This window comes from Mus caroli, chromosome 7, assembly GCF_900094665.2.
Source record: "Mus caroli chromosome 7, CAROLI_EIJ_v1.1, whole genome shotgun sequence".
Classification (NCBI taxonomy): Eukaryota; Metazoa; Chordata; class Mammalia; order Rodentia; family Muridae; genus Mus; species Mus caroli.
In genome coordinates, this window is record NC_034576.1 from 141700717 (window position 1) to 141724707 (window position 23991).

Consider the following 23991-nt stretch of genomic DNA (forward strand, 5'->3'; position numbering starts at 1 on the left):
TGGGTCCCACAGATTCACCCTGCTTTTAGTGTGACTGGCAGGCCCCCACCAGGAAAGAAGCTGAGCTAAGGCTGCCTGCTGTTACCAAGCCGATGGACGAGTAGTCAGTGGTGTTCTGAAGGAAGTCTGCAAGCAGCTTCTCAAAGGAGCCCTGCTCCATCTGCAGCTCCAGGGCCTCCTTGCACACGAGCTGCAGCAGGTCCAGGCATGTTTCTGCCAGGCTGAGCTTGAGGCGGGCCAACCTCCTCATCACTGGGGAGTTGATGTTCTGCAACTGAGACCATTGGGAGGTGGGTGAAGCAAGACACGCTTCCCGAGGAGAGCAGCTATTGGCAAGTACTTTGACAAGGCACCACTGACATTTCACAGACAGCACAAAGTGTGCAATGGGTACATTTTAACACCACAGTAGACAGAGGCCAAACATCATCAATGCAAGAAAAGGAATGTGGTCTTCACACTCCGGATTTCCCTGTGTTCTTTCTTGAGCCTGTATTGACAGCAGGGTGTTCTGTGCTCTAAGTTACTTCATGTTGTATATAACACTGGCTTTTCAGGCTGGGCCTTTGTCCCAAGAGACTCCATTTCGCAAGCAGCTTTGAACGGTGGCAGATAATTGGGCTCCTGGCTGGACCCACAAATACCACCATCTATCTGGTATTACCCATGCAGCATAGACCGATAAATGGATTATTCCTGGGAGAAAGGGGACATTCTATACAATTACTGGGGTGAACTAAGACCATGGGGGCACACACACACACACACACATATATGGGTATTTCATATTAGGGAAGCTAGGCCCAAGAACTTATCAGGACATTAGACCAAGGAAAGGGCATGACTATCGGCCCCTGGCACTGTGATGGCATGGTCCCCACAAGTTTATCCTCTGATACCAGGTGTGTGTGTGTGTGTGTGTGTGCATCAAGGACTCACAGGCAGAGAATCTCTGACTGTTCTTGGGGCTTCTGCTCTGCTCAGTCCCCCACTGTTGACATAGCTGATTCAACAGCTCTCTCTGCTGGTCTACCTGCCTGCCCACTCAGACCTGAACCCTGCCATCCCTGCTCTGCCCTGACTCTGCCCTTTTATCTCTGCAGCTGACTACAGTTTTGCTCTCAGCTATGACTCTTCCTCAGCCCCGCACCTACAGAGACAGCTTCCTTTCCTTATCAATACAGTCATTGCTTGGATTTCTCTCAGCCTGTCTCTGAAACCTCAAGACCTCCACTGTAGCCTCTTTAACTTGTATGCGTTCTGTAACCCACATACGTGCACATACATTGGTATTTACTGTGTGCTGTGCAATAGGAGAGCTGATGTTAGTAATTAAGAGTTCAAAACAAGAGACCTGCATTTGCCTCGGCCAGATTACTAAAGTAGGTGAGATAATCTGGCAAATTGCTGTCGTTAAAACTCCTAAACCTTGGGAACTTGTTTGTATTCAACAAATCCTCACACTGTAAAAAAGACCCAAGTGTGTTTGTCCCTGTTTCTGGCATAAGCATGCTCAAGACATCCTTCCTGTCTCCCAAGTGACAACTGGCTGCTTCGTGGTGCAGTAAGTCAGCTTTATATAAATGGCGGCATATGGTATGTGACTCCTGTCTGTTTTATCACAGTATGGTGATGGCTCATCCATACGATGTTTGTCTTTTCGTGGGTTTGGTTTTCCACACATTTGAGAAAACGTCTCTTCACATCACTTTGCTCATTCTTAGCATTTTACCCGTAGGTTTCGAGAGCTCTTGGTGCATTCCTGACCCGTTGCTGCTATCGAGGAATACAGTTTGCAAACGCTTTCTCCCGGCCTGTGCTTACTCACCCTCGGCTTCAGAGTATGTTTTAAAGAGAAGACCTACTTTCCAAGCTATCCTTGTATTGGCTCGTGTTAGGTTTCAGATTCATATGGGGTTGTTTTCTATCTTAGTCTGAGGTGTGAGCAGAAGCTCCCATTTTCGGACATGCATTTTTTTGTTGTTCTAACACCATCTAAAGTCCATCCTTTGTCCATGGAGTTGTGCCTCTGTTGAAGACTGTGCATCTCTTTATTTCTGGATTCCCAGATTTGTCCCATTGGTCTGTCTGTCCACTTTCCAACTAGCTACACACTGCCTTGATTGTGGTAGCTCTTTAATTGGATTTAAAGCCAGGTACCATTGCACTTCTAATTTTAGTCTTCTTTTTCAAAATTGTCTTGGCTATTTTAGACCTTCCATAGTTTAAATAATATTGTTGACATCTATTAAAAAGCCTGTGGTAGCATCATGTTTAGGAAGAAATGCCATCATAATAGTATCTAGAGATTTTCGTTTTCATGTATTATGATGATGATGTCTTTTTCATTACTCTTGGCAAGGTTTTATTGTCCCTGGACTACAAGCATTCATATTTTGGTGGTCAAATTTCATTTTTAAGAGTCATAAATGATATCATTTTAATTTTAATATAAAATTAATTGTTCTTTGTATAGAAATATAATATGTATACTATATAATCCTGCAACTCAACTAAACTTGCTCACTAACTTTAATTTAGCTTGCTTGTAGATTTTATTTTGGTATATGACATGATTTTCCACATAAGCATGCTATCTATGAAAAAGAATTTTCCTTGCTTGCTCCATCAATGCAGGTGCTTTTGATTTACTTTCTTGCTTATCGCATCAGCTAGAATCTCCCAAACAATTCTAAATAAAAATGGTAAGATGCCACTGTCTTAGTCATTAGTGAGGGGAGGATCTATAAGTCTTTCTCCAGCAAGCATAGTGTCATGTTAGCTGTGCTCATGCGCAGGCAGCACTGTTTGTTTGTATGTCTTTAACCTTTTCATTTCTTTCTTGAGACAGGGTCTGTGTAGAGCTGGCTTGGAGCTCTCTCTATAGACCTGGCTAGCCTGGAACTCACAGAGGTCCTTTTGCTTCTTCATACTGGATTCTGGGATTAAAGGTGTGTGTGACCACACCCTGCCTTATCTTATTTTCGAGTTATACTGGTCTCATTGAAAAATTAGCATTTATTTCTTCCCTCTTAACCTTCTAAAATAACCTTCTTGGAAGTGGTATTTAAAAAAAATATATTTGGTAGAAGTCAGTAGTAGATCTGTCTGGACTTTCCATTTGCATTGTGGTAAAGTATTTGATTACAAAGTCACCTTCCCTCCTTCAGAGTGCCACAGAGCCATGTCTCCCTGAATGAGTATTACAGGTGAGGGTCTATTTCACCTAACTTGTAAAATTCACTACCCTTTGAATCCAGGGGGAATCCATGGCAGGGCTGGGTCACTCATTTCTAGTATTCGGCACGAACATCCTTTATAGACCATCTGGTCAATCTGACTCAGTTTACCAACTGCTCGAGCTTACCGAACCAGCTTTGGCTTTAGTGACCTTCTCCTTTTGGATCTGTGGCAGCTTGAATTGAGCTCAGAGATTGCTGTCTGATGCCCCCCCACCCCCCGAGGTTTGGGAAATCGGATTTTGTTTGGTCTGGGGGTTGTTTTAGGGTGAATTTATTTCATTGCTTCTTTACTCCATCTTCAATTCCTATTCTACTACTTATTTTGGATTCAGTTTGCTCTTTGTTTTAAGGAAAAGGCTGAGCCCATTGATTTCTGGCCTATTATCATTATCATTCATGTATTCAGTGCACCAGCCTTCCCCGTAAGCACCAGCTGGCGACAGCTTCAACTTCTTCATGTTCTTTCCTCACTTCATTTCAGAACGATTTACCTTTGGCTTCTTCTGTGACTCTGTCCTACTCGCATTCCAAATGTTAGTGGTTTTCCATACACACAATGTTTTCTTTCTTAACTTGGAGTAAAAGCAACATAACATAACTAACACATTTGAAGTATGAGACCTGGAGAAGTGGCTCAGTGGTTGAGAGCACTGGCTGCTCTTGCAGAGGTCCCAGGTTTCATTCCCAGCACCCATGTGGTGGCTCACAACCACCTGTCACTCCAGTTCCAAGGGATCTGACATCCCTTCTGACCTACATGGAGACCAGGCATGACACACAGTACACATACATACTTACAGACAAAGCGCTCATACACATAAAATAAAATAAACCTAGAAACTTAAAGCATGCACATACTGAGTGTGCAGTGCAGTGCAGTCATGGTTGGCTCAGCTCCCAAACACTGTCATCACGCTTCAAGGAAACCCATATGCTAGCATCCATTCCTTAACTCCTCACCTTGTTTCCCAGAAACCACTAGTCTGTTTTCTGTGTCTGTGGACTTTTTTTACTCTAGTTCCTGGTTTTGATACCCAATATAATTCTCTCTCTCTTTCTCTCTCTCTCTCTCTCTCTCTCTCTCTCTCTCTATATATATATATATATATATATATATATATATATATCCTCTGTATGATCAAATTTATTTATTCAGAATATGGCCTGTGTCAGAAGACATTCTACATTTGTGTGAGTGTTATCCCACTGTTGCTTAGTGAACCATTTAAAAAGATGTCTATTCCGTCATATTGGTTGACATTATTTTAATCTTCTGGGTTTTTGCTGGGTTTGTGTTTACTTGTTCTACTAATATTTAAAGAGTAGGATACTAAAATTGTTGGCTCCAGTAGATTTAGCAATTTTTTTTAAGATCAGTGTTTGGTTCTTAAGTATTTTAGAACTCTCTAGATTCTGCATTTAGATTACCTTTCTCCTCGATTGGCTAGGATACACTATGAGATGAATATTACCACCCCTGGTAACGCTTGCTGGGAAGCCTGGTTGCTTCAGACTAATACCCACAGCCTAGCTATCTTCTGATCACTATTATAAGGTAGGGGATATTGCTTTTCTTTCAGGATTCTACTTTTCTTCTGTCTGTCTCTGTCCTTATGTTCATAGTGGCTTTCTTGGAGGCATCGCAAAGTTGGGCTCACTTCCTTACTCAAGGCTAAACTCTGAGGTCAGACCCTCTGTGCATGCTGCCCATCACCTTGAAGACAATGGAGCCTTCTCCCCATGACTGCCAATCAACACCAATGGATTTCCTGTGACCCTTCCAGATTGTTCTTGTCCCCATCCTTGGGCAGCTTCCTTCTGTCATGAACAGGTGACCAGTCTTTGGATGGGTACTCTGGGCTGTCCTCTAGGTATCTGTGAGCAGCACTCTTCTTCCTGGGGATCCATCTTGCCTCCTTCTCTCTAGTCTTTCAGGACCTGATATCCTTGACTCAGGTCTTCATCTTGGCTCAAACCTGGCTCCATCTCTGCAGCCACTGCAGGAACTGACATTTGGAAAACCCTTGTTTTGTGTATTTTGTCTGCTTTAAAAAAATGTTTTGTGTGGGTATGTGAGTATAGTTACTGTAATTCTATCCTAGCTCCTAAGTATATCAGGTACTTTGTGTGTGCATGTGCGTGTGTGTGTGTGTGTGTGCATGTAAGTGCATGCACAGTGCAAATGTGTGAACCCATTCATGTGAAGACCAGTGGACAGCCTCAGGTGGTGTTCTTCAGGACCCATCCACCTTGTTTTTTGAGACACTGTCTCTTGCTGGTTTGGACCTTGCCAAGTGTACCACATGCCTATCTGATGGGCCCAGGGATATACCATCTCCTTTTCAGTGCTGGAGTTATAAGCACAAGCCACCATATCTACTTGTTTTTGTTATATGGATTCAAAGGTTCTAGGGGTAGAAGATGAACTTTTCTTCTTCTATCCAAGAGTATTTTCAGCTTCTTGGCAGGCTTGGCAGGAGGGTGCTAAGGTTCAAGGTGGGGAACAGACCTTGGACCCAGAGAACATATTCAAATTTCTTGACTGAACTATGTTCACAGCTCTTCTTTATATGGGTTTTGTGAAAACGTATATTGATTTTGTATATGTATGAAAATATATAGTGGTACGTGGTGTGTGTGTGTGTGTGTGTTTATAGGATTGGGTCTCACTGGGTAGCCTAGGCTGGCCTGGAACTCTGCATATTCCTGCCTCAGCTTTCCCAGTGCTAGGATTACAGGTATGCCACACTGTGTCTGGCTGGTTGTGTTTCAAAATCAGATCTGTCAGGCAGTGCTGTCCTGTACGCAGAATGCCTGGGGTGTGTAGGCTCAAACTTACATCTTGAAGGGACAGGAGCGCCTGGATTCTGTGAAATATTTCTTCTTCCTCAGATACAGCTTTCTGGGACAATGAGTACATCTCCAGATAGTAGGCAGTCTTTTGTTCCTCGTCTTTTTCCTTCTGAGCACATAACCTTCATACAGTATAAAAGTAGGGCTTAGAACAAAAGCTAACTCATATACTGTACTAGTATATGTTATACTGATTAATATAGAATACATAATTTTCACATAATTATGCTATACATTTTATTAGTTCTTAAAATTTTTGTAGTTAAATGTTTTACACATGAAAGTATTTTCAATGTGTTTTATTCAGTTTCAATGTGTGTGTAGAGTTGTTCATTTATGTGCACAGGTACACATAGGTACATGTGGAGGTCAAAGATCAACCTGGGTACTGTTCCTCAGATCTTGGCCACCTTTCTTTGGAGACAGGATCTCTCACTGGCCTAGAACCCACCAACTAGGCTAGACTGTCTTGCCAGCAATCCCCAGAGATCCACTTGTCTCTGCGTCCCCAGTGCCAACATTACACATGAACTCCACAATACCTGGCTTCTTTATATGGGGCTTGGGGATTGAATTCAAGTCCTCATACTTGCAAGCAAGTGGCTTACCAACTGAGCCATCTCCCCAGCCCTCTAAATACATTTTAGAACAAGATACTGGACTGTTAGAATGGCATGGTGTGTACAGTGTGAAATTCTATTTATAGGGGATCTCTGCCCGAAAGGTGTCTGATGAAGCAATGCCCCAGTTTCCACCTGCTGATTCAGTTATCTATTTTCCTGTCTTCTCGGTGGCCCACAGTGGCTGCTACAACACACCTGTGGGTGTGACCTGGGCGTTGGCTTATCATAGCTCCTAAACAGCATCATATGTAAAAGGCTTGTGGGTGTCTGGGGGGCAGGCAGAGGCACTGTGAGGAGCATTGGGGGGGGGGCTGGAGTGGGAGGGGAGCTGCATGCTCACTGGGATGCACAGATGTAGTGGTAGCAGGAACAGGTGCTGGGGACCCTGCAGGATGGCAGTGATGGGTTAGCAGGGAGGGAGTTGGGAAGGGAGATGGGCTTAGCCATATCTGAGGCTGAGGAAGAGCAGAGACTAGCTGGGAGAGCTCAAAAGTGGATTGAAAGCTGGTACAACCGCTCTGGAAATCAGTTTGGCGATTCCTCAGAAAACTGGACATAGTAGCACCTGAGGACTCAGCTATACCACTCCTGGGCATATACCCAGAAGATGCTCCAACATATAACAAGGACACATGCTCCACTATGTTCATAGCAGCCATATTTATAATAGCCAGAAGCTGGAAAGAACCCAGATGTCCTTCAACAAAGGAATTAGATACAGAAAATGTGGTACATTTACACAATGGAGTACTACTCAGCTATTAAAAACAATGACTTCATGAAATTCTTAGGCAAATGGCTGGAACTAGAAAATACTATCCTGAGTTAGGTAACCCAATCATAAAAGAACACACATGGTATGCATTCACTGATAAATGGATATTAGTCCAAAAGCTTGGAATACCCAAGATACAATTCACAGACCACGTGGAGCTTAAGAAGGAGGAAGACCAAAGTATGAGTGGTTCAGTCCTTAGAACAGGGAACAAAATACTCACGGGAGGAAATACAGAGACCAAGTGTGGAGCAGAGATTGAAGGAAAGGCCATCCAGAGACTGTCCCACCTGGGGATCCATCCCATATATGTTACTAAACCCAGACACTATTGAGGATGGCAAGAAGTGATTGCTGACAGGAGCCTGATATAGCTGTCTACTGAGAGGCTCTGCCAGAGCCTGACAAATACAGAGGTGGATGCTTGCAGCCAACCATTGGACTGAGCACCGGGTCCCCAATGGAAGAGTTAGAGAAAGGACTGAAGGAGCTGAAGGGGTTTGCAACCCCATAGGAAGAACAACACTATCAACCAACCAGACCTCCCCCCTACCTCGAGCTCCTAGGGACTAAACCACCAACCAATGAGTACACATGGTGCCATCCATGACTCCAATCGCATATGTAGCAGAGGATGGCCTTGTCAGTCATCAGTGGGAGGAGAGGCCCTTGGTCCTGTGAAGGCTCAATGCCCCAGTATAGGGGAATTCGAGGGTGGGGAGACAGGAGTGGGTGGGTGGGTGGGGAGCACTCTCACTGAAGCAGGGGGAGGGAGGATGGGGTAGGGGTTTCCAGAGAGGAAACTGGGAAAGGAGAGAACATTTCAAATGTAAATAAATAAAATATCCGATAAAAAAAAAAAGTGGCTCCTGCTCAGAAGGCAGACGCTCAGGCAGCTCCAGTGGCGTGGCTGGAGCGTGTGGTGACACACTTACCTCTTGATCTTTGCATGATCTAGTTTTAAGTCAACATAATTTTTGTAGTAGCCACCAAATAATAAGTTTTTTTCAACCTCCAACAGGTGATCTTCTAGTTCTCGCAGCAAAAATGGGCGCTCGTTAAATTCTTCGTCAGTCAGGTTGCAAGCAACCTGGATTTGAAGTTTCACACACCTGGTAGACAAGCGTGCCTTCAGGATTGTGGGATTGAAGCTTTTCCCACCAGATTTAAAAGCCCAAGACCACAGTGGCCCTCCTTCTGCCCAGGGTCCACCCAGGGACACTGAATCAAGGACCAATGCCACCCCTACCAAGATGGACATAATGCAGCCACGGCCCTGGATCAATAAAGTTACAATCTAACAGCCCCACCCAGGTATCAGATTTGCCCATGGAAAACCATTGCTGAGATGAGACTCGAGTCAGGAGCAGCTGATGAGACCCAGGGCTCACAGCATTTTCCAGAGAGGGAACCGGAGGTGCAAGGCAAGAACCCTCACATCTGTGGTCAGTGAGCTCGGGACATTTCTGGGAAAGGGCCTTGGAGTCTGTGAGTGATGTGTGTGGAAAAAGAGGGGATTCCCTGACAGCCCTCCATAAGGGGGCGAACCTCAGAGGCTCCAGGAGCCATAGGAGAGGCACTGTGGAAGTGTGGGCAGGCTGCAAGGATCCCCAGAGGGGCCTGCAGAGACACACAGACATGTGAGCCTCACAGAGCAGGTAATGAACTCATGGCCCTGTTGGCTCTGAGCCTGCCTGGATTTGACATGTGTCGCAAGCATGCTTGGTAGAGAATGTGTGGTAGAAGTGGCCACAGATTTGGTGCACCTGGCATCATCACCTGGCCTCTAGCTCCATGATGAGGAATTCCAGCAGGGAGACTCGGTTCGGCCTTTTGTTCTGGAGGGCCCTGAAAGTATCTATGAGTTTCTGAAACAGGCTGCAGACCTGGGCGTGGTGATCACATGTTACCATGTCACTGGTCAGACCTCAGCACATGCCCCTCCCCCACCCACCCCCCGACATGCACCCCATGTTGTACAATGGCTACCCCCAACTCACTGAGATTTCTTTTCTACGATCTTCGGAGGATAAGATGGCCTCAGCCAGAGTCAGGGTGGACTTGTACCAGAACTCCTCGGCTCCGCCCAGCTGCTGGGCCCTCTCAACCATGAGCATAGCCTGCGCATGGTTCTTTTCCTTGTTGGCCAACTCTGCTAGAAGCAACAGGGACTGGGCTTCTGAACAGATATCGCCTAGCTCCTAAACAGAGGGATGCATGGTACAGGATGGGCAGCTGGATGGCCAGCTCTATTCAGGTGGGTATGGCCACTACGTGGGAGTGGAGTCCTCAGGAGTGGAAAGTGTGCCCTGGGAGTCACAGGAGCCAGCCTGTGCTGGGTTTCTCTCTGCTCACTTTACCTGCACACTTGCTCCCTCCCTATTCCTCTACAGCTCTTCCTTCCCTGCCATCTTCCCTGTCCGGTCTTTTGAAATCCGTGCTTCTCTTCCCTCTTCAGCATACTTGTCCTATCTCTGGCACCTGCCCCTTTGTCTTGTCCTTGACATCTACACAGCTGCACCCCGGTGCCTGCACATCTCTGTTCCATCCCTACTACTTACCTACCTGTCCCCTCTCAGGTACCTGAGTCCCTGCTCTCACTCTATGGGCCAGAGCCTGGGCTCACAGCTCTCTGGTGTCACTGATTCCCCCACCATTGCTGGGTCTTCATCTTCCATCAAATGGCTCAGAACAAGCCATAGGCTGCTTGTGTCAGGGGCCGTGGCCTCATCCACCCACCGAAGGCAATTCTATGTCTGTCTGAAGGTGTTTGGTGGAACAATGGAGATTGGAACTTGGGAGAACGGCTTCATTAGAGCAGACAACACCAACAGCTTCTTCCGCCCATACTGTCTAAGGTCGGCTGTCTACTGTGGACACGGGTCCAGGATAGAAAAGCCCTGCCAGGTGTAGTTTGGAACTTCTAGGGTTGAGACACAAAGGGCCCACCCTAGGGAGGAAGTGGGCACTGGTGTCCCAGGCCTGGGTGCTAGTTCTTCTAGTAGGCAGCTACTCAGAGAAGAGCAGCCAGTGCGCCCAAGCCTGTAGAGAGCCGGGCTCTGACCAGTGCTCTGTAGAGGAATGCTAACTCAAGTCTTTTAGGGGAACTCAGTGGAGACCCTGAGAAGCCACGGATGCCCCTGAAGTCCTCAGATGAGAGATAAGAATACATCTGAAGAGTTCGGACTCAGGTCAAGATGGCGTCTGTGGAAATAGGTGAGCCGCCTTACCTGGAAAGCCCATTGGGCCTCGGACAGGAGCAGCCGGGCTGGTTGGTGCAGCTCCAGCTCCAGCAGGACCTCCCCTTTGAGCAACCACAGCTGGGGGTAGGACGTCCCCTCCAGGCCCTTTCCAGTCTCTCCATTTATCTTCAAGATCTGTGAGACACCATGACCCGAAGATGCTTTGTGCCCACCCAGTGTGTGTCCCACAGGGCTCATGGCCACAGGGATGTCCGCAGCATGCCTTCAGCCCCTGATTGTCTAGCTTATGACACACCCCAAGCCTTTGGGACTTTTGTCTCTCCTTAGTTACTCCTTCGACTCTCCCAATCCTGATTAGAGCAGCCGCTGAGCCACCTGGCTTGGCTGAGCTGCACAAGAAAGCGTTCTGAGGCTGGCAGGCCTGCCTTTGTGTACAGCTGTGCTTTTCTCTCCTGTCCATCCCAGTGTGCCCAGCAGCATACCCCACCTCCACTGTGGATGGGTCACTGGGTCCTCAAAGCTGAGCAAAGTTGCAGGATTGATCCTTGGCTACTCAGAGTTCAGGTTCCTACTAACAAATGGGTCGAACATGTTCCACGTGCTGACTTTAATGGGCTCACAGACAGAGCTGGCACTCTGAGGAACAAAGGTTCTCTGTGATGGCTACTATCTCCCCGGTTCACAGATGGAAGGGGACATCCAGCTGATGAGCTTCGAGAGTCGAGCCAGACCCCCTCCTTTTAGTACCCTTTGCCTTAGCCCAGGCCCTGAAGCACTGGGAAACACTCACCAGCTACACTCATCTCTAGCCAGCTGATTCTTTAAGTTGCTGCTCAGGCCCCAGGTGATCTGTTTTACATACACTTTTTTACTCCCCTGAGGAAATCCAGGGGCTTAGGGAGGGACAAACATGAACTGGGTTCTGAGTCTCCCATACATGAGTGTACGCAGTAAGCACGTCACAAATCCACTGTGATGGTTTGCTGACTTTGGGGGCAATCCTACACAAAAGCCAAGTCACTGTCATTGCTGGGTTTCACGTCCTGCTGTGGCAGCGCCACGCTAGGTCAGGGTCACCTCTGGGTCATGGATTCTACGTGGCAGTACCAGGCTTAGTCAGTGTCACCTCTGGGTTATCTGGATCCCTTGGGGGAAGTGCCAGGCCAAGGCAATGCCACCTCTGGGCTGTATGGATCCCTCAGGGCAGTGCCAGCCTACCTTGTCTTGCGCTATCAGTGCCTTCACCTCTACAGAGTCGGATAGAGTCAGCTGCTCATGCAGGGTTGGCAGGTAATCTTCCATCTCAGGTTCCTTGTTCTTCTCTTTTTTAAATGCAATCTCTTTTCTGCAGCTAGTGGAAGTGAAATAGCATCATGTAACAGAAGACTTGCAGTGGCTGCAATGAACAGTCTCACTTATAGTCAAAGAAATATAAGTTAACTCAGCCAAGAGAAGCCATGATTCACACATGTCTACAACCCCCCCCCCCCCCCCAAAGTCTCTAGCTGGGCAGCACTCTGGTTCCCAGAACCAAGCCCTGCAGCCTGTTCGTTCTCTCTGCAACTGTCTGACAAGCTGACATGTGGTTTAAAGAGCTTCTTATGCGCTTAATTTATGTAGAGCAGACCTGCCCCTGGCAAGCTCTCCAGAAAGGTAAAACTGCTTAGTATGCAGGCTTTCCTATAGAGCAGTGGGGTGGCTCCTCCACCCATGGGTCCTCCTTCTCCTTCCCCACCTACCCCAGACCCAAGTCACACACCATACCACATCCAGAGTTGAGAGGTGGGCAATGCATCACAGTGTATCCAACATTATTGACACAAACCCTTCTTGTCAGTCTGAGTCATCCTTCTTTCTCCTGAGCCTACCTGCAGTGCTACCCACCTGCAGAGTCATCTACCTGCAGTGCTACCCACCTGCAGAGTCACCCACCTGCAGTGCTACCCACCTGCAGAGTCACCCATCTGCAGTGCTACCCACCTGCAGAGTCACCCACATGCAGTGCTACCCATCTGCCAAGCCCCCACCTGCAGTGCTACCCACCTGCAGTGCTACCCATCTGCCAAGCCCCCACCTGCAGTGCTACCCACCTGCAGTGCTACCCATCTGCCAAGCCCCCACCTGCAGTGCCACCCACCTGCAGAGTCACCCACCTGCAGTGCCACCCACCTGCAGAGTCACCCACCTGCAGTGCCACCCATATTGCAGTGCAGGCGCTCTGAGTAAACCAAGGAACAGGAAGAGGCAGGAGGCTCCCCCAGCCTTGGCAATTGCATTTCTGGGACCCGTCTGAGGGCAGGGAGGACTCAGTAAACACTCTCACACCCAGTCCAGGGATGCACAAATAAATGGTTGTGCTAACAGCATGAAAATGATTTGTGTAGACAGATACTTCTTGCCAAAGGCTGCAGAATAAAACAAGCTGTAGCAGACTTACACGCTCATAACTGACCAGGTGTGCAATGGCAAAACCCCAGAGGGGATTACTGTGGAGGGGTGGGGCCTGTAGGGATAGTCGTTCTCTTTCTTACCTGTTTTCTAAAGTTTGCACAAAGGCCATATAATTTATATATCAAAGGGGGGGCCACATTGCAGAAATGAATAATAATAGAACTATGTGTGCATTCTTATGTATTCTTAGGTGGTCTCTAAGTCTGAAAAAGGATTGCTACAGAAACTGTGATTGGCTAATTTAACTGTCAGACAGCCTCCTATAAGCCAACTACAAGTGCTTCAGAGCCACCCAAGAACCTGGAACCAAACACGTGCCTCACTGTTCAACACCGTCACTCTGGCACGCTGTGTGGAGGCTGGGGCTGAAGAAGGACAGCCTTTCCCCATCTTGACCCATTAATGACCTTTCTTTTCTCCATTGAGGCACCCACCAGCTCAGCAGTCCCCAAACCTGTCATGAAAGCCATTCAGGAGAGCCACACGGTTCTCTATGTCCTGCCCTCCCAGATGTTGCTCCACAGAGATTGCCCCCAGGCACCTCCAGGCACCAGACTGAGGATCCAGTAGCCACAGTGGTCCTGGACCCGAGAGGAGCGACACAGCCAACCTAGGGTTTCCTCAGAGCTGCCCTTTCCGGCCCCTGGGTGGTACCTTGCTGGAAGGAGGGGTCCCATGCCCAGGAGCAAGTGCTGCACACACCTGGCCTGCTCCATGTCCCCGAAGTATGCCTGTCCAATCACCTCTTCATGATGAGTTGCTGCGTAGTGCAATCTCAGATCAGAGCATACCTGTAGAAGTCTGAAGGGTTGGGGGTGGGGAGTGGGAAAGGGGGAGGCACTGTCTCAGAGGATGCTGTCCAAAGGAAGCAGTGCTGGACCAGCGCTTGATCAGAGAGGCTAAACTAAAAATGGGCACTTCAGTGTTGCAGTTTTGTTTTTTGTTTTATTTTAAGCTAAACCTGCTCTGGGGTTCTATAAAACTTCAGGTGACAATTTTCTCTGACGTTCACTCACGTGTTTTATGCACTATGTGTACATTCTGGGGCACCATTGGGCGGTAATAGTCAGGTGCCCTGCTGGGCTCTGCCAAACTCCTGCTTCCAGCAGGAGACTCAACTGAGGTTTTGTTTAAAGCACTTCATCTGGACATAGTTGTGCAAACACACTCAAACATCATCTGTGTGTCCCTCTTCCCCAGAGAGAGCCCTGTCACCCTGTCCTCTTTACCGCTCTCCCCTCCATTTCTCCTTCTCCTAGACCCTTGGTGGGAAGCACAATGTCCCTTGGTCCTTAAATATTTCCGTGTTCATTTCCTTAAAACAGGGAATCCTCTAAGGATCAGTTAAAACTTTACAATAAAGACACCGTTCCAATGTCTGGGTGTCTGGGTGTCTTAGGGGTTTACTACCTACACAATCAGGTACAGAATTGATATCTGAGGTGCTGCTTATTCTTATACTGCTTTAGACATGACTGTAACGTTCACCACCGCAGGGAAGGAGGAATACCAACCGCAAGTGGTAGAGGTCCGCGAGGCTCTTGCTCTCCACCACGGCTTCTGCAATGAGCACACCCAGCTGCAGGATTGGGATGCTGAGCTCATGAAGGAACATCTTCTGCAGGGCTTTGGCCAAATGGTCTATGTAGTACAAACTGTACGTCTGCATAAACACATAGCAAATGGTCACAGGCAGGGGTCACACACCAGTCTCCTAGAATGATGGTGAATAGTGACTGTCGACTCGATACGATCTAGAGTCACCTAAGAGACCAGTCTCCAGGCATTGCTTATGAAAAATTATCTACATTAGCTTAGGGACTCTGGGTTCCTTCTGTAAAGGGGTCTCTTGACTAGGTTAATTGAGGTGAGAAGACCCACACTAAATGTGGACTGGAGTCCTGAACTGCCTTATGAAGAGAAGGCTAGTTTGGCATGGCCGTTCATTGCTCTTTGCTTCCTGAATGCCAATGGACTGTGAAGAGCTGCCTCAAGTTCCTGCTGCTGTGACTTCCCCACCAGGATAGACCACACCCTCAAACTGCGAGCCAAAATAAATGCTTTCTCCTTTAAGTTGCTTTTCTCAGGCAACTTAACACCCAGCTTTGCCTGGCCCAGTGCTCAGCAGGTCTTTAACACGTTTGTGGAATGCTCTCTTTACAAGATTTACTTCAGTTGTCAGTACCAGAGGTTGGCCAAAGATCCACACAGAAGACACCGCCATTAAGTCATTAATTTCATGTTCCGTTTAATTTTTCTAATTAAAACTGATGTTCTTTGTGTATGCATACAACTGGGTATCTAAAAAAAAAATGAACAGCTAATACCTCCAGCGGTGTTGGGCTTGGTGTATGGGATGTTGGAGACATGAGATGAGCTATATTGATCATGAGTTTCTGGTAATTGGATAGCAAACCGGATATAGAAAAGCAGAGAACTAAGATCTGGAGGGCGATGGTGGCCTGGCCTGTGGGCACACTGCCCAGGATTAGTGTCAGAGCTTGGTGGCTCCTAACCCCTGTACACACGGATCATGTGAGGTACACTAGATATAAGCCTGGCTAGGCTATACAGGTGGAGGATGTTTGTACCGTGTGTGGGAATATTGTGGAGTACTAAGACCTCAGAAAAGGAAACAGTGTGGTTTTTTGTTTTTGTTTCTGTTTTTATTTTTATTTTTTTTTGTTTTGTTTGTTTTTTTAAAGGACACAAGGAAGCACCAGTCACAGAGGAAAAGATTCCTAATTTTCATATCATCGACGTTAACGTTTCTGCACAGAAAACTCCATCATGGGAGGAAAGGGTTCACAAAGTGACCAGCTGTTTACAGAACTGGCAGTGTCCCTCTCAGAACAGGCCTGTGCATTTCTTCAATTCCATAAGAAACATAGAAAATGTGCTAAATGATGGTGGTGTGCTGGCAGAGGACATGCCAATAGGGCATCCAATGTGGGAGATGCCATCACATGCATACCAGCTCTGTATGGCAAGGATGTGGACAGCAGGAGCTCTCTCACCAGGGACAGGGATGGAAGTCAGCACGGCATCCCTGGGATGCGATTTGCCAACCGGCAATGTTCACCATCATTGGAATGTTCCCTGCATCATGGTCCAGGGATGTGGATGCCAGTGTTCACTGATGCTTCCTTTGCAAGAACCATGAATGCTGTGTCTACGAGCAGGTGCGCACAAGTGCACCAAGGTCTGATTACTGAAGTAGATGTTGCAGCATTGAAAGAAAGGGTCTAACCTAGCTGTCCCCAAACAACATGGGTGCACTCCATCAACATACTGATCAGGACAAATATGCCAAACAATTCCAATCTCGTGAAGCCCCAACCGGGCAGAAGAAGGTGGGCAGAACTATAGACTCCCAAGGACATGGGGTCCTAATACATAGACCCCATGTCTATTGGCAAATCGCATCCCAGGGATGCCGTGCTGACTTCCATCCCTGCCCCTGGTGAGAGAGCTCCTGCTGTCCACATCCTTGCCATACAGAACTGGTATGCATGTGATTGCATCTCCCACATTGGATGACCTTTTGCGTGTAACTTTGTGTCAAAAGGGACTGTGCTCTGTGAGCAGACTGAGGCTTTGCCCAGGGTATAGCCGAAGTGTGTAATCTTGGAAGTGTCTACAAGAGCTGGGCTTGCTAGAGAGGATTGGATGGTCTTGGTGGTAGAGATGGGGTGTCATGAAGCATCCAGAGGGACCAAGTTTCTACTGATACTGTGATTCTTATGGTCATGGCTGCCTAATTTGAGAAGACTTGTTCACCGGGGCTAGGCTAGCAGGCAACAGCAGTACCAAGTTGGAGCATGGGTACCTGGGTATTGATGCAGTGGGAGGAGGCTTCTTAAAGACATTGGCAGCTGTTTGGAAGAAAGAGGATGTGGATAAGAGGGGGGCTTTGTAGCTGTGGGTGCTAATGGTGGAAAGCTGCTCCCCTTTCACACTCACTATGAAACTCCTACCCGTCTCCTGGGGTCCCTCTTTGGTGACATCTGCAAGAGAAATGCCAGCTGCAGCTTTAAGGGAGGGAAGCTGGGCTTGCCAGTCCCGTGGCAGAGACCTGGCTGGCTGCTCCGATCTACTCACGGGCTTCTGGAAACTTGATGAGTTAATCGTGCAGTCACTCTTGTCTTGCTTGAACACATGCAGCAGATCTTCAGAGCAGGAGTAGGAGGCCCACTCTCCTATGCTGGTGGGGATCTCATCCGGTGGCTTGTTGGAAGCTGAGGTTGAGATCTGTGAAAGAAAAAGCAACCTGTGGAGTCCTGAGACAGATGCCTCTGTGGCCCAGCATGGAGAGGACAGAGTCTGGAGGCTGTGGCCCTGTGGGTGGGGACAGCATGCCTTACAGAAGGTGAAACAGAAGAGTGGGGAGATCCTAAAACTCCTCCCCCAAGGTAAATGTGGTGGAGCTGGGATTCAGGATCCACAACTGTTACCCTCTACCTCCTGCCTCCAGCGAGGAGCCCACCACAAGGACCCACTCACCGGCTTCGTGTCCTTGACCTTTTCCTTCTCCTTCTCCTTTTCCTTCTCCTTCTCCTTTTCCTTCTTCTCCTTCTCCTCCTTCTTCTCCTCCTTCTTCTCCTTCTCCTCCTTCTTCTCCTTCTCCTCCTTCTTCTCCTTCTCCTCCTTCTTCTCCTTCTCCTCCTTCTTCTCCTTCTCATCCTTCTTCTCCTTCTCCTCCTTCTCCTCCTTCTTCTCCTTCTCCTCCTTCTTCTCCTTCTCCTCCTTCTTCTCCTTCTCCTCTTTCTTCTCCTTCTTCTCCTTCTTCTCTTTCTCCTTCTTCTCCTTCTCCTTCTCCTTTTCCTTCTCCTTTTTGGTCAATAGCAATTGTGAACTAACTGCTTGCAAATTCTTTTCTGGAATTAGTTTTATTCCTTCTGTCAAGGAAATCTGGGGGTGGGGCAAGTGGGAGTGATGGGAAATTATAAATTGGGAGCATTAAAAATAGGGCCTGTATTCCCCCCCCCCCTTACACACACACTTTCTGCTTCTAATCGGAGATAGCTCTTAGGTCTGAGGGAGTTGCTCAGCCAGGGTCAAACCTGGGAGCTCCCACAGCACGGAGCAAGCCTGGTCAGTCACTACAGGTTTTTGTGGTGGATAGGGTGGGTTTAGGGAGCGTTCTCTTCAAGGAGCCTCAAGAACTCGGGTGTGGCAGGGCCCAGCGAGATGCCAACAGATCTCTCAGCACAGGGAAAGAGATAGATGATGCAGGGGAAAACTGTCTGCATGCTTTTTACAGAGGACCTGCTAAGGCTCTGACTTCTCTGAAAAGAAAATGATACTATAATTTCCCAAAAGAGGCAGAGTCTGCTCTCAGGGGCTGGCTGACAGGATTAGTAGGAATCTTCACAGCTTAGCACTGTATCTTTAGCCTTCCCTTACCTGCAAGATGTGCTTGAAGAAGCTGTAGGCCATCAAGCAGTCATCTTCATGGGAAGAGGCACTTGGGGATGCCATCAAGGCCCGCAGGATGTGCACACGGGCCAGGGCCTCCAACTGTCTCACACTTCGAAACTGGTCCAAGGAGGCCGTCTGATTTGAAGGCACTGTACTCTCTGTGAGAGACTGGGCAGGGGAGGCCTGCCCTGAACAGCATGGTGGGTGTGAGTCTGGGACCATGAACTGAATTAGGCCCAGAGATAGCCTCCCCCACAACCTACAACACTGACCCAGCCCCCTGTCAATCACCACACACCTAGTGATGTGCTGCTGCCTCCCTGGACTGGAGTTTGTGCAGCAGGGCTACCTTTCCACACGGCCTTCCCTGGGTCCCAGACTTCTCTCTCTGAATCTGGGAGTCAAGGAGGCTCATTTTCTGGGAAGTAGACGGCTGATGGCCTTGGACTTGGTACCCATTCAGTGCCAGGCTAGTGTCCTGAAGCCTCCACACCAATTAGAGTGGTATGCCACAGGCTGACCTGCTCTGTTTTCTCCCTAGCTAGCTTAGTGTGCGACGTTCATCTGCGTGGGTTAAATGCTGAGCAGACCCACAAGCGCTGGCACTGTCCACTCTGCCCCTTTCCCCACTCCTAACTGCTATAAGCCAAAATGAATGTATGTCTGCATCAGAGGACAATGGTGGCCCAGCAACGGTCCTACTATGTCTTGCTGAAGGGCCACGTAGGGTCTCCAGTATAGTAGTAGGTCAGGGAAAGCTATCCTGGTCACCCTCACCTTCCTTCTTGGGTTCTGGCTCAAGGGAGTCTTCATTGGGTTTCATGGAGAGCAGAATCTCGATTGCCCAATCCAGGTGGTCAAACACGTCATCCAGAGGGAACTGCTTGTAATACATCCACTCGCTGAACTCCATGATGTAGTCCACCTTCTGCCAGTTGTTCTCTGGTTTCTTTGGGACAAGACAGAAAAGCATCATGAAGTATGACACTAATCAGGTCAACATGCCATGAATTAGAATGGGGAGGCCTATGACAATGAGACTTGACGGTGTAAGACTCCCCGAGGGCTCCAGCTGTGGACAGAGGTATGGCAGGAAGACAGGAGTTTGGCCAGGCCCCCCAGGTCCTCTGCACGCTTTGCAAGTGTCCCACTGTCCCCTGATCTTCCTCACACCACTCCAAGTCTCCATTAGGAAAAGGGAAGCTGCTTAGGGCTCCCTGCAAGGCTGTCTGAGCAATCTGAAGCCTTGGATGGGTGGCTCTGTGGTTAAGCGCTCTATAACTCCCTCCCCACACATGCACAGCTTGTATCTAAACTATCAACAGCTTCTATAGCTCATTGTGTACCTGTGGGAGGGGTTGTCAGGGAAACTACAGCCAAAGATGAGGCATGATATACATGTGACCTATGACCATTGGAAAATGCAGGCCAGCCTCAAAGATGAGAGGTCTAGGCAAGCCAGAGTTTTAGTTTGCTGGACAGCTGCTGCACTCTCCCTTCCCAGGCCTCTTCCGTGGCCTAGCCTCGAGGTGTCACCCCCACACTTTTCAGGACCTATAGTCATGGCTCTTTCACCTCCATAATGCTAGCATCCCTTCAGGAAGATGGGAGGCTAAGACAGGAGAATGCCCAGAAGCTTGGGGGGTCAGCGCCCCTGGTATACACAGTCGACTGCTTCAAACAAGGTACAAGATGAGGACTGATTCCTCTGATCAGGTTGTCCTCTGATCTTCATAGGCATGCCGTGGAACACATGAACACACACACACACACACATACACACACACACACACACACACACACACACACACACACACTTATACATCACACACATATCACATACATAAGTAGATTTAATTAATAAGTAAATAAAAACAAAATTCAAGGACGAGACTCAAGGTCACTGAAGAGCAACCTGCTTTCCGTGTGCAGCTGCTGAATATATTGAGTTCTCTGCCCTTCTTCTAGCACAACCTGGTGGCCTTCCCTTCTCAGGGGGCTGCCCTTCCAGCTTCCTCAGTGAAAGCGGGAAAACAAGAGTTTAGTAAGGTCCCCCAGGTCCTCTGCACCCTTTGCATCCTACCTGTCTCACTGGCCCCTGTATCTCCTAACACTACCCCAAGCCTCCATCATGAAAAGGATGCTGAGCAGGGCGCGCTGCAAGGCAGGAAGTGACTTACTGCCTGATCCCAAAACCCAGCAGGAAAACAGAGAATGACCAGTTAGTTGGTCTAAAGAGCAAAATCCAGGGGCTCCATTGAATCACATACACTAGCGTCAGGTCTCTGAAGCCACAGCCTGTGCCCTGCACGAGCCTTGCACCTTTGCTGTGAGCTGCCCTGGTCCTTGCAGCATCTAGGACCTCACAAGCAGGGATGTGCTTAGGGCCCGTGAGACAGACCAGCCTTCCAAGGTGTCTCCTCACATTCCAGACCTTTCAGTTCAGAGGCTCAGGACACTACTGGTCCCACACTCAGGACTTCAGGGAGCCCCCTGTGGGCCTCACTCACAACAACCACTGTCATCCAGTCAGAAACCAGAGCCCCTCCCACCGAAGCGCATGGAATGGAATGTCTGTTTTGGCCTTTGGGTAGTAGGGACAAGACCTACCTGTTCCAGCCTGTTGCATGCAGATCCCTGCTTGCTCTGCAACCACAGGCCCCAGAGAGCCCAGATATTTATCTTGAGGTTCTTCCCACGCTTCCCAGTGGTGACTAAAGGGCAAATCAGCAGAAGGGAGGCTCCAGCCTCAACCAGGGCTTACTACACAGTGACATCCTCTGAGCTGACCCGCGAAGACCCCCATTCTTAGGCCTTTCATAGGATTATCTCTGTAATGCAGACACAAATCCACCCACCCTCACCAGAATGGCCACCACACAGACCTGCAGTGCCTGGATAGCATTTTGATAGCAGCTCAACTCTCCACAGACGGTTTTCGAGTTCTGGGCCAGGCGGTACCACATGCTTGCCAAGTAGCTTTCCTTCTCATCCTTGAACTTCTGAATTTCCATGGTGAAGTTCTGCCCAAGCTTGGCCTTCACAATGACCATATGTTTGAAAATCAAGCTGAAGAGGAGGAAAGGATGGGGCAATGTTGGGATGCATACACGTGGCATATAGGATGGCCATTGCCTATGTTCCTGTTGGCAGGGATGGGACAAGATAGGGACCTGGCTAGGGTTTTGTGCTCTATATCTGGTGAAGTCCTTTGGTGGAAAGGTAGAGCGGGGAAGCCCAGCCGAGGCAGTGTGGAGAGCATCCCGGGGTGCTCAGGGCGAGGGCACTCACAGGCGGTGGGCTGTCCTCGGCAGCACTTGCACAGCCTCGTCCAGCACCTTAAGACCCATCTCCCAGTCATTCCGGTCAGCGTGGCTGTTGAAGAGCAGAGTGTAGAGTGCAGCTCGGAGTGTGAGGTCATCCTCAGCCCCTGGGGTAAAGAAGAGATGGGGCCTGAAAGGGGCTGGGCAGCCAGCTCCTTTCTAACTGACTGGGTACCGTCTGACTCCACACCCCTGACTTCCTTCCTCACAACCATGTCATAGTCTTCCATTCACACACAGGCAACAGATGTTGCCATGTAGGGCTGGTGGTAGATCGGTGTGGGCCCTGCCCACAGCCCACCATGACTCGGGCACTCCTCTGTCTGAGGGGACCAGTTCCAAGTGCCCCTCCTGGTCGCCACCACTCTCTGCACACTGGCTTCGAGTCCCCAATCCCCCACAAGCGCTCTTTTCTTAGAAAGCCTGTTACTTTTCTTTTAATCTAAAAATAAACAACATGAGCACGAGGAAATAGAAACCCGATCTTCCCTCTGCTCACCCCAGTAACATTCAGAGAAGGCTGCAGGCCCTGCCACCAAACTTGTCACCTATCTCCAGGGCCAACCCTGGCCACGGTCAGCAGGGGTCCTGATTGTCTTTTTGCTGTTGTTCTCATGCTGACTGTCCTAGCATAGGGGATGCTGGTCAAGGACTGAACATGCCCATAGCTCTTGCCACAGGTTGGTGGCTCTGACAGCTTTCTTCTACTCCAAGATAGACTTGAAAAACCAGCTAACCTCGGGTACTTGGGGACCTCATAGTTCCTTTGGTATTTGAGTTTATTATCTGAACCTGTTAGCTCACTGCGGGGAGGGCGCTCTGTGCACACTCATCCACAATTCTGTGTAGCCTAGCCTCCATCTTCCCCCTTGGTCCCTAGTTTGATGCACTGAGGTATATGAGGTCCATTGGGGTGTTTCACCAGTCAGTGGGTAAGAGACTTAGGGCAGAGACCCTTCTTGTCAAACCTCGCTGCCATCCAGCAGCAGGGACAGAGGGCTTCTTTTCAGTGCTGTCCTTACATACAGAGGCTCAGGCCCAGGCCCGGGGGTGCAATGCTGGGGAGAGGCAGTGAGGCTGGAGAGAGCGGAGCCCTGAGCCAGAGGGCTTTCCTCATCTGACTACCCAGCTCTAGCTCCTCCCCACGCTGGACGTGAGGATTTCCCACACTGTTACTCCTTCATTCTCTGCCTTTCTCATCTGTTGCTTTTTTGGGTCGGTTTGAAAGTGTGCTTCCCTTTTCAGAATTTCTGCTTGCCCAACTTTACCTTCTGATGCTTCTCGTCTGGATTGGAAGGTGGTTTTGTTGTTGCTGTTTGTGTTTGAGAGGAAGTTTCACTAATTAGCTCTGTCTGTCCTGGAACCATGTAGACCAGGCTGGACTCTGACTCACAGCGACCTGTTTGCTTCTATTCCCTAAGTGCTGGGATTTAAGGTGTGTAATGCCACATCTGGCCCAGAATGGGAAGGCTTTGCTTTGTTTTGTTTATGTGTATTTTATGTTTTTGCTTGTTTGTTTTGTCTTGTTTTAAAGACTTATGTCTATGTACAACATGTGTGACCATGCCTATGGAGGCCAGAAGAGGGTATCTGATACCCCTGGAAATGGAGTTACAGATGGCTGTCGACAACTGTGTGGGTGCTGGAAATTGAATTTGGCTTCTCTGGAAGACATCAAGTGTTCTTGACAGCTGAGTTACCCCTCCAGCACCAAGAGTGGGAATTTTTGAAGCCATGGACTCTCTGACCCTACCCAATAATGGTTTCCAGGGGTGAGTGCAGTTTGACTTCCAGCTTCTGTCTGGCTCCTTATGCAACAAGCTGACTCAACTGGGGGAGTGTGAGCGAGGTCTGCCTCTGACTATGTTATCTGTATTGCTTTTCTTTCAAACTCTGTCAATATTTGAAATGCTGGGGGTTCGGTACACTGTTTACTTACATATGGCCATGCATTTGTTCTTAATTTGGAATCGGTTTTGCCTATGAATAGACTAGCATGCTCAAGGCAGGGTCCACTAATCTATTCTGCAGTGTCAAATACACACGGGGCTCTTGATTGCCAGGGAATCTTATCATGAGAAGAAAATGTATTCTTTTTTT

The 23991-nt window shown here is 48.6% G+C and overlaps 1 protein-coding gene across 2 annotated transcripts in view; it reads right to left on the minus strand.

Annotated features, from left to right (window-relative positions):
- The window catches only part of Cfap46 (cilia and flagella associated protein 46), an 84355-nt gene that overhangs the window by 20416 nt on the left and 39948 nt on the right, over window positions 1-23991 (minus strand). For both annotated transcript variants that reach the window (XM_029480136.1, XM_021167336.2), the window contains 15 exons: window positions 21860-21998; window positions 21454-21637; window positions 19346-19517; window positions 18554-18756; window positions 17651-18058; window positions 17249-17398; window positions 14662-14810; window positions 13850-13948; window positions 11915-12047; window positions 10724-10870; window positions 9494-9694; window positions 9273-9379; window positions 8429-8605; window positions 6082-6217; window positions 86-274 (listed from right to left, as the gene is read on the minus strand). In XM_029480136.1, coding sequence (XP_029335996.1) covers window positions 86-274; window positions 6082-6217; window positions 8429-8605; window positions 9273-9379; window positions 9494-9694; window positions 10724-10870; window positions 11915-12047; window positions 13850-13948; window positions 14662-14810; window positions 17249-17398; window positions 17651-18058; window positions 18554-18756; window positions 19346-19517; window positions 21454-21637; window positions 21860-21998 — 2594 coding nt within the window. The remainder of the gene's footprint in view (window positions 1-85; window positions 275-6081; window positions 6218-8428; window positions 8606-9272; window positions 9380-9493; window positions 9695-10723; window positions 10871-11914; window positions 12048-13849; window positions 13949-14661; window positions 14811-17248; window positions 17399-17650; window positions 18059-18553; window positions 18757-19345; window positions 19518-21453; window positions 21638-21859; window positions 21999-23991) is intronic.